General features: G+C 37.5%; 1 protein-coding gene across 2 annotated transcripts in view; it reads right to left on the reverse strand.

Annotated features, from left to right (window-relative positions):
• LOC106919272 (rho GTPase-activating protein 26-like) overlaps nucleotides 1-14,226 on the reverse strand; it is a 69,004-nt gene extending 54,778 nt beyond the window's left edge. The window contains exons 1-2 of one of the 2 annotated variants that reach the window (XM_088012763.1): nucleotides 13,856-14,226; nucleotides 13,488-13,647 (exon numbers count right to left, since the gene is read on the reverse strand). In XM_088012763.1, coding sequence (XP_087868889.1) covers nucleotides 13,488-13,641 — 154 coding nt within the window. In that variant the 5' untranslated portion in view covers nucleotides 13,642-13,647; nucleotides 13,856-14,226. Of the gene's footprint in view, nucleotides 1-13,487 lie in introns of both variants that reach the window. The other variant, XM_014989505.2, reaches the window with a different exon arrangement.
• Nucleotides 14,227-14,465: the final 239 nt, after the last annotated feature.

Consider the following 14,465-nt stretch of genomic DNA (forward strand, 5'->3'; position numbering starts at 1 on the left):
CTGAAATAGTATGTCAAAAAACAAATCCACAATCTTAGAGCCCCTTCCATCTGCCACTAATAGAAAACCCCAAACAACCTCAAACCTGTAGAGATGCACCCAAATCCCCGCCTTAAATCTCAATCCTCTTCCATCTACACCATCATAAAACCTTGAGCGAGTGTTAATCCTGACCTTCTGACCTGAAGTACTATCACAGTCTGACCAGATGCACTGTGTTCACGACCAAATCAGACAGCATAATAATCATAAGTACACATTTCTAATGAGACAGCATGGCTCCAAATGGAGTCTGTAACACGTGACAATAAAAAAAGCAGACAGTATAAAGTGGTAACCCTCTGCTGTCCACATGTGTGTCTGAGTGAGACTGGGTGTCAGAGATGGGGGTGAGGCAGAGAGCAAGCCTCAGAGGAAGGAGCGTTATAACCTGCGGATTAAATATTCTTAGCAGGGGGTTATTCTTGGCACAAGTGGGACAAAAACAGCCAGCAGCCGAACGCAGAGTTAAATACACAAACATGTACTTCACTGCTCACCACGCCAGTCAAATGTGGTTTGTTTGGGTTGGCTCTGGGCAGCAGGGTGACGAATGTCCCCCACTCAGCCCACCCCTGCCTGCCTGTATCATTATCCTGCTTTTTATGATGAAGTAAATTGGGTCAAAATTAAATAAAATTGTTATTTATAGCGGAAACATTTTGTTGCAAAAACCCTCAAAAACCTTAAGGACAAAATTGAATAGTTGTGCATTTCTTTTGACTAACAAACTCTCTACCAAGGAGAACACATACAAACTATACAGCAAAGATTATCACGAGAAACTGGGCTTTTCTATGTGTCACAATTCAACCACAAACCTTATGTGATAGAATAAGATGCTCATTGTTGCACAGTGGAAGGAAAATGAATCATTCCTCAACATTTTTACACAAAAAATCAGTGGTAAAAGTGTGGGATGCATTTGTACTCTGCTACTATTGGTCAATCATTTGGAGAACCATCATTTCCCATCTTACAGCTTCAGGCTGTAATGCACAGTTAAGTCCAATAAGTTAAGACCAATTGTTTAGTTTTACTAAGATTGTTTCTTCTGAATTAAAGACATTTTAGAATTTCAAAATGATGCAACCCACTGTTCAGAAACTGTAAGAAATGTCTGATTACTATAATACAAATAAAGTTTTTTTTTTTTTTTTACAAAGGAACTGTACATCCACACAAATATCATAACAGAGCTTGGTCACTGCAATAAGTTCTATAATTTGAAGCATGTGTTCAATGTTGGCACTTTTTGGTTGAGTTTGATGCTCAGAAGGCTTTGTGGGTAGTCCACTAATCACAGAGTTTGGGGTTCAAGCCCCAAGTTCTCCACATGTCAAAGTCTAAAAGACCTCCACCTGGTGGCCCAGCTTCCTGAAAAAATTCATCTGTTTGTGTGTGTTAGTGTGTAGTTTTGTTAGCAAAAGTGTTACTTTTAAATAATAAGCTAGCTTTCTGCTTCAGAGCACAACTGTGGGCCTGCTCTGCTTGGTTCAAGCTGATGCCCAGTGTTATTACTTCAGCACAGCAGGGGTTCACTCATGTCCCGCTCTTATAAAAATAACACAACCTCTGGCAAAGTGCACTAAAGGGTTTGCCCAGGCGGCTGTGTCTGCTTGTGGTAGAAAATGAAACAATAAAAATGCTGGCAGGGGTTAAAGATTCCTGCATTTTATGTAACATGCACTCCTTTCCGTATTCAGTAAACCATTTGGAATGATGATCAGCTCAGTTTTTCTGCACTTTTGTATTCTAATGACTCTACAGAAAGGAAAAAGTACAGCAGACATGAAACCAAAAAGGAAAACATGGAGGAGAAGGAGGCTGACACAGAGGGGAATTCTTTTTGAAACCTAAAGTCTGACAATGTAGATCATTGATTCCAACTATTTATATTCCTTGTCTTTCTCTTCTGTTCTCTCTGTCCACATCCCTGTCAAGAAGTGGACATTCTGACCTAAACACAGTGTGCATAAAAATGATAGCATTCATGACTTTACTGAGATAAATATAAAAAGTTTAAAAATCAGAGATTGTGACAATAGCACATCTATATGCAACCAAACAGCTTTGAAAGGTTAGATTTTATGTATATATGTTTTAAATGATATTTTGATTTTGTTAAAGTAAAAAAATAACCTTGCTATAGAGGTGAAGTTCTACTGAATTGGCTATTTGCAGCAGGTCTTCAAAATGTGTCCTAATGAGCCATGGGTCTTGTACTACAAAGGATCAACAAAGTTTCTTTAACAGATCAAGGTCAACAAACCCAAAGCTGGTTTTCTAATTGGCAAGTCATGTCCAGTTTGCCAATTATGAAAACATAGCTTAGCAAATGTCCTCTAAATTTGGAATTTAAAAGACGATTCACAATGAATAAGCAGGAAGTTAGATTGTAAAAATAAATAAAGTAACAAATGAGCCAGGGGTTTAAGCTTATGTAAAATTTACAAGTCATTCTACCAGGAACAGTGGCTGGTTGAAGCTGCAAAAGGTAACTCAGTGTTGTAGGGCAATTATGTCAACATCAGGACTAACCTGCACAACGTGCTTTTGTAACATGCAAAAACTTGTCCTCTTTGGTGTTTCAAGAATGGCAATAATACCAATCAAGACATTACAACAATAACACGGAATATGGAAGAAGAAATGAAAACTGACGGCAGGGCATCTTTTTTTCTATTATGCTCCTCGTCTGAGAAACAGTCTTCTGTTTCTGCTGATGAGTTTTAAAAAAAATTATGTTTTGGGTTGGGCTTTTAGTTGAGTTTTTAAATTTGAAATTATTAATTTCCAATTTAACCTCATCCACATCTGTAGCTTTACAGATTTAATCCAAACGTTGTTCAGATGCCTAACGGGTTTAAATTTACCCAAGAGCTATGTTTGTTAGGAAATGAGAAGGTAACTCTCAAATGATTATGCAACAATGTAGAAGAGTATTTACTTTGGAAAAAATGTGATTCTTTCTTATATTTTAATACAAAGAAGGTACATCCAAAACAATTTATACCATTTTCAGTGGGAACATATTTACTGGGAGTTACAGTAATCAAAACTTTCTTATAATGGCTGAAAAGCTTTTTTTACACGTTTCCATTGGTGTGTTGCTGATTTATCTTGGTGATGAGCTTTATGTCATCAAGGATCAGGCTGGAAACGTTCTCATTGTTTATTTGCCATTGCCTCTTGTTTTCATTATTTTGTAAAGCTTTTTTTGAAAAATTCTGTATGAATAGAATTTGTTTGATTGACTAATAAAATATTTTCAATATTTTTATTTTTAATATGAATTAAGCTGAATTGTTAAAAATTAAAAAAAATCCTGATAATGTTCAATTCTAAACTTTAGCTGACAATGTTATTTAATCATAAATCGCAATTCAATATTCCTGTAACCATATTTAATTTCTATCAGCACACTAATGCAAATCTAATACAAATCAATCTGAGTGCTCGTTTTAAAGCAGAGTCCATGCTCCTGCTTTTTAAAAAAGGAGAGTGCTGTCGTTTCTGGGTACAATAACAGCCTGCTTTCACCTTACAACCTGCAGACATGGTTTCCTGAAACGTGGTGCCAGGTCGTGAATCACCTGCCAGCTGCTGCCTCCTTTCCTTTTGTTCCAACTCATTTAAGAGCTTTGATGTGAAGGGAAAACAGCTATATTATCTACAGCATGTGTAAACGTGCCTGTAGGATTTATGTGCTCTGGTGGACTCCTTTTGCTGGGCTTAAGCCACACCTGTTGTCTTACCTTTGAGAGCGTCGCTGCTGCAAAGGTAAGGAGACAGGTAGGTGTGGCTTGTTCAGACTGCAGGGCTTTCTGAGAAAGTGTGACGATTCATTAGAAAGTTTTTTTTTTTGCTGATGTGAATAAAATTGCAAGTCTGGACAGTCGAACCTGCAGAGGCCTGAAGTTTCTTATTATAGGACAGAAGCTGTAAGACACACCTTTGCTGCTCTGCAGGCTGTGGGTTTGCAGCTCATTATCAAAAGGGTTGAATTTCAATGTGACTGCCCTGGAGGCAAAGAAAAAGAACAGCTGTGTTTCCATCTGAGGGTCCAACAGAAAAACTTTTAGAAATTTAAATTTACACAAAACAATATGGTTTGAAGGGAATAAACATGGCTGCTGTGTAACATGAACATTACAGTACTTGCATGGGGTAAATTATTTATTTGTAGACTCTATTGGTGGCAATCTATTACTTCACATGAACCTCATTGCACTGAAGTAAGTATGTTACACAAGATGATAATTTGGAAGAGAAAAGTTAAAAGTATTGTCATGGTTCTCTGGATGCTGACTTATTTATACCTGAAATTGTTTCATGAAAAATAACTAAATAGAAATCACGGCTCAACTTGAATATTGTTGATTTAACTGTTTATTCCCATCTATCCAGTAACACTCTGAAAATATAAAGAGGTTAAAACCCAGTAACACACTCATGTCAGGGTTGTATTTACCCAAGAGCATTTTGATGCTAGCTATGCTTATCTCCAAAATATTATAACACCTGAGTAATTATACATAGTAGATTTTCCTAAAATAATGCCTAATGCACATTTTTAGTTAAAACCACACACATTCATAACCAGGGGGAATGCAACTGTACATTTTTTATTAGTTTATTTTTACATTTGTAATCTGTTGAATTAAGCTGAAATGTTCAAATTAAAGTAAAGAATTATACTGAATACAGAGAGAAGGTGATAAAGTAAGCTAAAGTAGTTTACCACTCTCCATCTGCTGTTACAGCACTGCAATTAAACAATTTGCTTCCATAACCACCTGCGTTATATGGTCTCTGTGCTGCTGTGGTTTTTACAGCCAAACCACAGTGATCAGGTAGCCGTGTGCAGAAAGAAAAACAGCATTCCTCAGAGTTTAATTTCTCACTTCACTTCCTGCTTGAGTCCACGTCTTGTTCAAGCTTTATGATGCAGTAATGTGATCGGATTAATGTGTAGCCAGCAGAATTGCTTTCATCCCTAAATGTCCCATTTTAATGCTTTTGCCTTACAGCAGTCGCCCTCTGCCAGGTGTGTTCCTTTTATTTGTACAAGAAGGACCATGGAACAAGCTGGTGCTCAGTGAAGTTGGTTTAATTACTTTACAAGTACCTGAAAGTACTAACAGTTTATTTAAAGATAGAGACCTGTTAGAAGATTACTATTTTCATGAACAGGGTTGTCATTTTGAGCTTGATATGTTCATATGGACAGACTGGTAACTTTATTTGTGTATTTGTATGGTTGGTAATAGCGTGTTGCTTTTACACTATGCAAGTACTGCTTTTTTTTCTGTTGGTGAAAATGTCTGAAATAAATTCATCAATTCAAATATTACATATGTTTCTTTGTTTATTAAAAGTGGCTGAAAAAAACATGTACATATGTGTCCCATAAAGTTTATCTATTTATTCTCAATGTCTCTATGCTGTGAGCGCCTGTATGTCATGATGTGTGGATGAGAATGGTGAGAGAGACGCCGGGGAACCCAGGTAGTCATGATGATGAAGAAGATTTAATGACAACCAGGAGAACAACTCTAAATCACTGGCAGACACAGACGTAGACGAGGGTGAAACACGACGAGGATCTGACAAGGAACACTGACAACAGGTGGGACTAAATACACTGGGAGGGTAATCACAGGAACGACACACAGCTGGGACCAATCAAGACAACACAGAGACAGGGGAAAACAGGACTAGACAGACAGAAACTCGAACTCAAAACACAGAACCTAACACTGTAAGCAAAAGTCAAACTTGTTGTTTGTGCACACAGTCTTTGCCAGTAAATCTGATTTTGATTCTTGTTATCTATTGGAAAATACCTTCTTGGTTAAATGAACATACATTTAATTATTAATCTTGCAGGGTTCTGACTAATTGTGAGCCTATGAGTTGTGTTCCAGTTCCCATATCCATATTAAACAGGGTGACATTAAAGTTTAAGAGCCTTAATGAGTCCACCTTGACGAATAAAGTTTTATTTCAGCTTGAAACTAACTTTGACAGGAAACTCCAGCTTTATTGGTTAATAATCATTAGGAGAGTCATTACTGTGTATATCAGAAGTACCCCACGAACATAAGTGTTACTTTAGCCAAGCAGATGCGCTGCTGCACTGAAAGTGTGCATGTGAAGCTCCTGCTTACAGTTCTGCAATCAGCTTACTATAAGTGCCAGGCATGCTTCAAGTTTAGAGATGATGTCACAATCTCACTTCCTGATTTAAGTTTGCATGATGTCTGAAATCTTAATAACAGCTTGTTTAATACCAGAGCTATGAGTATACTAACTCTGCTTCTTTTCCACTTCCCTTTTCAGTTCCACTAATCATCACCATGTTTGTCTTAACTGCTACCTTGGAAAAAAACACACATATATATTAATTTGTGCACTGAACAACCGAGCTTCTGTCATAAACAGAACTGGATTTACCAGGGATTATACATGAGTGAAATAAACTGTTCTCATGGGAGAAAACAAACATAAAGCCACAAAGAACTGAAGGCTGGAGTCGCTGTGTGATTGCTGGGCAGCGCAACTAATAGCCTCACCGCTAAAATATTTATCAGGCCTAGTCCAGCTGGAGTCAGATAGTCGATATCAAAGTGTCAGTAATGACGTTGGCTGGAGCTCTTTGGTGATGAGCTTCATCAGTATTTAATCTCTGTTTCCACGTACTTTATAAGTCAGATTGGGCGGTTTGGTGCATTTGATAACTTAGGCATCTCCAATGGGGGAATTTAATATCAAAGTACTTTCTAGCATGCATTAGATGTTGATAGAGTAGATTTGTTTCCAATCAAATTATTTTTATTTCTAAACTTAAAGGGAGCAATGGGCAGCAATGTGGCAATGTTTGAGAAAGCCAAACTCTAACTGAAAAGGCAACTTGATAGGTAATATTTCAGCTTTATGATCAGTCAGACTGATTGATTTCAGTAAATATTAAAAGGCTTGATTGAATACTAATGCACAGCATATTTTTTAGATTTAGATTTTCAATAATATATTGAGAAACATGCATTTTTCAGTCAACTTCACAATTATAGGCTGCTTTGTTTTGCTGTCAAAACCTGCTGCCATGCGGGTAAATTGCCACGAATGTTCACTTTTTTGTGATTTAAATTTAAAGAGCATTGGGGTTTTATTCCCCTGCCTCAAAACTTAACTAAACATGCAGAATTTTAGTCAAGCAAACCAAACAGGCAGATCTTTGTCTCAGTAAATCTAAAACATTAAAGTTATTTTTTGCAAATCTGCCTTATTAGAATAAAGGCAAACAACTTTGAAGGTTGATTCATTTTCATTTTCTTTGTCTAGTGAGAAGAATATGATATGGGTTCCTCGCTCTTTGAAAATGGTTGCTGTGTTAGACTTTTGTTAGACTCAGAATTAGCCACCCAAATAAAAGTGTGTCAATATGACTGAGAATCCTGCATTAAGAGGACTGAATGAAAAAATGCAGGGCGTGTCGCTGCATGTGTTTCAAACCATGACTGAGAATCTACTGCAACAAAAAGCGAGACAACAAAAGCAAAAGAGCTGAGGCAAGTCATGCCCTAATTTCCCTCTCTTATATTCTACCTAACAACCACAGCAAGACCCCCAACCCCCACTGTGATGCAATTTATATATCTCTGAAAAGAACAAAAGAATGAATATAAACTCATTCTCTTCATCCAGATCTGGGCACATCTGGAGCAAAACTGCAGACAAAATGATGAATATGTACAAAAAGCCAAAAGATGGACGTTATCCTCCAGTGTGACAAGTTCAGTTTTCGGACACCACAGCTCAATTTTCTGCCCCCATTCTTTTTATTGCTTCGCTCAGATCCACAACCTAGATATCTCCGCTCAAATCTCCTCCATAAGCAGCATGAATGACAACAACACCCTCTCTTCTTCTTTCCTTTCCCAGCGACACTTTTTCTTCCTTAGCCCAGCAGCACATACTCCGCCTTTGCTCTGAACATTTTAAAAGGCGGTTCACTCAAGCTCTGCTAGAGAATTAGTTATGGTGTTTTGTGTTTGTGTGTCTATGACCCTCGTTTATCAGTCTAGTTGACAGCTGAGCCACTGAATGACTGCCATTGCCTTTTCCTACAACTCACCAACAACAGCGTGGGTGGCTACAGATATGTAAAGACAGAGTTACAGAAAAAAAGCAAAGAATCAGAGAGACTTGCAGCACAGCAGTGTGTTTCAGGGAATTTCCACCTCTCCTTCCCTAGGACTTTTACACACAAGTCCTCAGTTATCCAGCAGCTTGTTTGTGAGGTTATGAGAACTTTAAGGTTCTGTTTGATGTCAAAGTAATTGCTTCAAAGGAGTACCACCAGCAAGATGATGATGATGGGTGGGAAGATGTTCTTAAACCAGTGCCAAAGCACACGGCACATGCCTGGGCAAAGCATGGGCTTTATAGGATCAAGCCCCACATCAGGTCAGTCTTACTGTGGAACCGTAGGTTGAGGGAACTGTTGTCTCAAAATGTTCAGCCTGTACAATCTCTTTTCCCCATGAGTAAATATAATCCAAAATATGATTTTTTTATTAGTTTGTTGTTCAAAATAAACAGGAGAAAGGCAATGACTTCAAGCTTTTGGCATCTATACATCTTGACCACTTCAAGCACTATTTGTTGGTCCAACAAACTTCTGCCAAATATTTGTTAGCATGGAGGAACACTGCTGTTTTTCTTTGCACTTATCCTCATGACTAAACACAGTAAAACCTGCATTTCTATAAACACATTTCTGCCAGTATTTGACATAAAAATTTAGATTTTTGTATAAAACAAATGCTTAAAAAAATCCACATTTCAGTCAGAATAGGTTATTTTGCAAGATAAAAAGTCAATTTCAAAAATGTTGTTAATATCAATATATTAACAACAAAAATCTTTCATGAAAGAAAAATAGTCTGAGAGATGCTTTCTGACAGACTGAAAACATGCCAACCTTAAGAGTCTGGGTCACATAAAACTAAGTATCTTGTTTCCAGCAAGGCATCAGAATGTCAGGCTGGTAATTAGGGTTTATTTGGCCGATTAAGTCGTGTCATGTTAGAGGTGGAGTAGTGAACTACACATGTTTACAGCCTCCATAATGACAGGCTGTGTCTGCCTTAAAATGACAATCTGTCAGCACACGGACATGCAAGTATATATTAATACAAAAGTCTTTTATACATGTAGAAATTTCTGTTATTTACATTTTTGTATGTTTAAAAAATATTTAATCAAGAGAAGCCTTGTAGCTTGAGTTTGTGTGCTGACAACTTCTGACATGCTACTTTCTGTAGCTGCAACAGTAAGGCAACCAGTTCAACCCACAGAAACAGGATGGAGCTGCTATAAACTTGCTATGCAGTGGATGAATGTGTGAAATTGTGCTGCATTCAAAAAGTCACACTTATGTGGAATGACTTGTCAAAACTGCTTTTAAAGAAGTTTCATATGTTTCTCACCATACTTGATACTTATCTGCAATCATCTTTGGCGACAAAACCCAAGAGGCAGCACCAATGCCGTAAAAGCTTAGCTTTTACTGGCCTTTTAACAACATTATTTTTCACTCTTCTAGAAAACAGTTTACTTTGTATTTTCCTCTAGAGGTTCAAGTCTATAAAAAGTTTTATAATATACTTCTATGGTTTCTGCTCCAATTCAAAATATCTACAACAGTTTGTCCTTACAAAATGTTTTGTCCTTAACAAAAATTAAGCTACAGGCAGAAGCAATTGAATATAAAGCAGAAGTACTATGTTTCATGGTAACAGAAAGCCGGTTTCATTTTATCAATGTTTAATTCAGAATAAAAACACAAGTGAAAGCCTTCATAGATACAAGAAACAGTCCCTCACTATTTAAACTTTAAGGACTTTCCATATATCTGCTCAGTGGCAGAGGAGGTGGAGGTGTAATAATCAAAGACTGGCTGCAACATCTTGCAGCAGGCACAAAGACCTCCAGAAATCAGATCATCCTTTGTGAGGTCCAGTCTTCTGGTACAAAACCAGTATGGTTTTTAGTAGCTGCAAACTAAACTGAGAAGATTGGTAGTGGCAGAGCATTCATGCTACTTTAACAAAGCATGGCACAGCTGTTGCTGATATAACAGGGGTTAAAAGTTCAAGTAGCACATAAAGAAAGAAAGATAGAGGCAAGATTTCCATTTACTGAATCTCAACTATAGCATTGTTTACAAGTCTTACAAGTCCAAGACTCTAATCACCAAAAAAGGCCTTCTGTAGTCTGATGCACACCTCATTGCAGAGCTACAGTTGGTTCATGAGACTCAAGTCCCAAATTTTGAGTTTAAGTCAAGAACTGGGTCTTGGAATCTAAGCTGAATATGAGGTTTTTTGGAACTTTTGCAACTTAAAAATGACTTGAGTCTGAGAATTTTTATGTTACTTTATTTAATGAGGAAGCAACTACTGAGATCTAAAATCCAGATCACAATTTTAAAAGTGATCTGGACAAAAAATGTTGGTTGTGCAGTGTCTGGTGTTGGGCTAGTCCATTCTGAGTCTAAGACTCTAGACTCAGATTCTTTCTGGTGCAAAGCAACTTACCATTACTCCAGTTGTTTCTTTTATTAAATTAACAGGAGAAAAGTAATGTGAACTTGAAGATATATCATGAACCACTTGCAAGGTCAAAATGTCATTTGTGTGTCAAATTATTTTTGCTGTGCAAGCAGGAATTTTGGAAACTTCATTTCCACCCCAGGACTTTCTCTAATGAACTTTATGAGTTTTGCCAACAGTTCTCTGGCAACATATTGCATGAGAAAACAGTCCCTGGTTCCAGTCTCTCATTATCCTCACAGTCTTTCCAAAAAAAAAAAAAAAAATCCACTGTAAAGTAAATCCAGCTGACTTAGAGCAAACAGATGAGTAACATTAATTGGCATAAAACAGAGAACATAACATTTTTAATGTGATTTTAAATGTGATTTCCTGACACTAGTGAAATTCTAGGATTTGGTCACTCCGAAAAAACAAGTAATACACAGTAATTTTTTTCATAATATTTCAAATAAATTTCAAATAATGCAAACAAGGAGGCAGTAAAGCACTAGCTGCTAGTTGTATTAACCTCATAAAGCTAGTAGCAGCAGCAGTTCTGTGTGGAAATGTCACCGTACGATCTGTCCCGGAGGCACAATTCATGCTGTTAGCTCATTTTCTTAAGTGCTAAAAGAATATGATGTAAAGAGAATCCATCTATCCATTCATTCATTTTCTGTACACCCTTGTCCCTAGCGGGGTCGGGAGGGGTGCTGGTGCTCATCTCCAGCAAACATTTGGGGCAAGAGGCGGGGTCACCCTGGACAGGTCACCATTGTAGTGGAATTAGATAAACTGAAAGTAGATCCTGTAAACTGTGACTCTGAAAAAGGCCTTCTAGGAAAAAGGCACAGTAAAGGGCATTAAAAACAAAACACAGAAAACACTAAATGATCAATATGTTGTTATTATTAGATAATGAATTGATGAAAATAGTCCATAGTAAAGAAAGTGTTCATATTAATAGAGATAATGTTTTTACAAAGTAATTAGTGTAAAGTATTACATTTTATACAACACATTATGTTAAATAAAAATAAAAGCCGTGACTGAATTTCAGGCTCACAATTCAAATATGGGACATTTGTATTTATTCAAATATTAATGTTATAGTGAATGTTATAGTAAAAACTGTTTTATCTTCAGTTCTTCCTCACCAGTCACTGAGTTATCAACTTATAAACAAACATCAAAACAAGCATAGTAGAAATGTAAAAATCATGCTGGGATTTTCCTGAAAATGAAAACATGTGAAGTTTTTGTAAATGATATTCAACATTATTTCAGCAATCAGCTTTTATCAGCATAAAGCGGACAGCACAGCCGTCAGCATACCAACATAAATGCCAGCACTCAACAGTTTAGATGAAAGCAAACACTCTCCCTGAATGCCCCGTAATAATACAAGCCGATAGGGACAAACGTGCTGACAGCTTGAGAGCACACTATGCACTGTACAGTCAAATCAGCCTGATCTCAACTGTTCCTGTTATGTCCTTCATCAGTAACACATACAGGAACAAACTCATTGGCACAATTGATGTGTTGATGTGTAAAAACCCTAAAAATCTGCTTTATGGCTTATGTAGCATAATATAACTTTGAAAAGACATAAAAGTTTGAACTGTTAATGTAAGTATGTAGTGGCATCACCAAGTTTTATATCAGCCAGGAAATGTAATTAAAGTGCTAAATGGTTACTTGAATCTGATGCAAGGACAAATCCATTTCTATGTTGGCATCAGAAATGTAAACATGAAAACCTTGTCAGAAACAGTTATGAAGTTAGATGTTGCACATGTGGCATGGACAGTCATGGTGTCCATCACTTTTATTAAGCCAACACTGTTTTAAAACGATTAATAAGATACAAGTGGGATAATTGTTAAGCAGCAGACTGCAGGCTAGCTATGTGAGCAGATAGCCTGACTAATTAACCGACTAATACTAGCTTGTTTTACCTGTGTTATTCTAAAAGTATAATGGCAAATGGCTATAATATACAAGCAGGTATCTAAATCAAATGAAATCAGACTCATATTGCGCTTTTAGTAGGACACTCGAAGATGCTTTACATGAAATCAGGAATTTCCATTCATGCATACATGCACACACTGATGATTGTGTAATGAGCTCAGGTGACCTGCAGTTAAACCGGGTGTTAGCTAATTGCTGCTGGCTAGTCTGAAGGAGTTAAGCGGGGGAAGTTTGGAAACTGCAGCACTAAGGAGGCATTGTGCCTCAAAGGCGGAGCTAGGTCCACCTAGATGTTTTGTACAACTTAATGGTTGCCATGGGAGATTAAAGGATTTCTCAAATATGCATGAAAAAATCAAGGAGGAGTTTTTGATGAGGGAATCACATTACAACATGATGTAAAGCTCAAAAAGTAGATTTTACATAATATTATCCCTTTAACTAAAAGCAAATATTCCATGTTGCTTTATATTTCAGTATACATTACAAGAAATTACCATGGAGATCTCATATCAGCCTGTAGCCAGCTCTAACTTTATGCTATGTTATATGAGCAGATAAATTGCTGGGAATAACAGTGCCAAAGGTCGTTTTCTTCTTTTTTTAAGCAATTCTATGCTGTTTTTTTCTTCTCCTTCTAATTGATGTTCTCCTATTAAATACTGGATTAATACACTGCAAAATAAATAAATATTTCAAGGATTTTTACCACAGTTACAGGACACTCAAGCATGTTTGTTTATAAATCACTTACACGCTGCCAGGCACCTTATGGAGATGTGTTTTTGTTTGCGTCTTTGCTTTAAATCAGCCGTTTCCATCAGTCCCGTTCAAATTGCACACATACACCTGTCCAGCTTTACTTACATTTCAGAGCCTGGATCAGCGCTTTGCCGTCTTTAATCAGCTCCTTGATGAACTTGTTGGTTTTGTCCAGCTCCAGTTCGTGGGACTTCAGCCTGTCCCTGAACTGCGGGCTGTCCAGGTAGCAGTCACTAAACTCCAGAGCGGGTAGTCCCATCTTCTACTAATCCACGAACACCAAAGAAACAAAAAAAAAACAACAACTCGGAACCAGCGGAGAAAAGAGGAAAAAGATGTGAAGCAGGAGGGAGGGAGCCAATACTACTACTTCTACTGCCTCCGCAATGATGGAAAATACAATTGCAACATGTACAACAGCAGTTCCAGGAAACTGTCCCTACATAACCCTATTTATTTTCAATTGTACGCACCAGCAGGAGTTATCGTATTTCTCCAACAAAATAAAATAAAATAAAATAAAAAAAATAAAGGAGCTTGGTGCGCTGAAACGCAAAGGTATCCACAGTCTCAGGTAAAACTGGTGCTACATTCCTCTCGACCAGGACGTTTTGGATTTAAAAAAGCTTCCGAGGAGGGATGGAGAGAGAGAACAAAACAAAGCTCAGCTCCAGCTCCCCGCAGCTCCTACCGTGGAGCTATACGTTCTCTGCTGGGCGGCTTTAAAACAAGCCCGTTCAGAATCAGCACATCCCCGCAGACGATCAGAAACCTACTCCAACACGGATAATCCCCCGACTGACGTCCATTCTGACCAATGGGACGCATGGAATGGAGAGCGTCACCAATGGGGCGGGCGCACGTGGGACACTCCAGAGCTCAAATAAAAAAAATTATGAAGAGCACTCACTCTGATCAAGTTTTTGGATACGGTTTTATGAGCGATTTTGCTGTATACCATTCTTTTGATAAGAAAAACTACTTTTCAGACTTTTCCACTAAGGCAGTTCATTGTTGAACTTACTATTCATGGTGTGTTGTGCCTAAAGAACAATCATGGGTGGTTGGTTTAATTCTTTAGCT

Source organism: Poecilia mexicana, unplaced genomic scaffold, assembly GCF_051168715.1.
Source record: "Poecilia mexicana isolate PSO_F unplaced genomic scaffold, ASM5116871v1 scaffold_14, whole genome shotgun sequence".
Taxonomy (NCBI): Eukaryota; Metazoa; Chordata; class Actinopteri; order Cyprinodontiformes; family Poeciliidae; genus Poecilia; species Poecilia mexicana.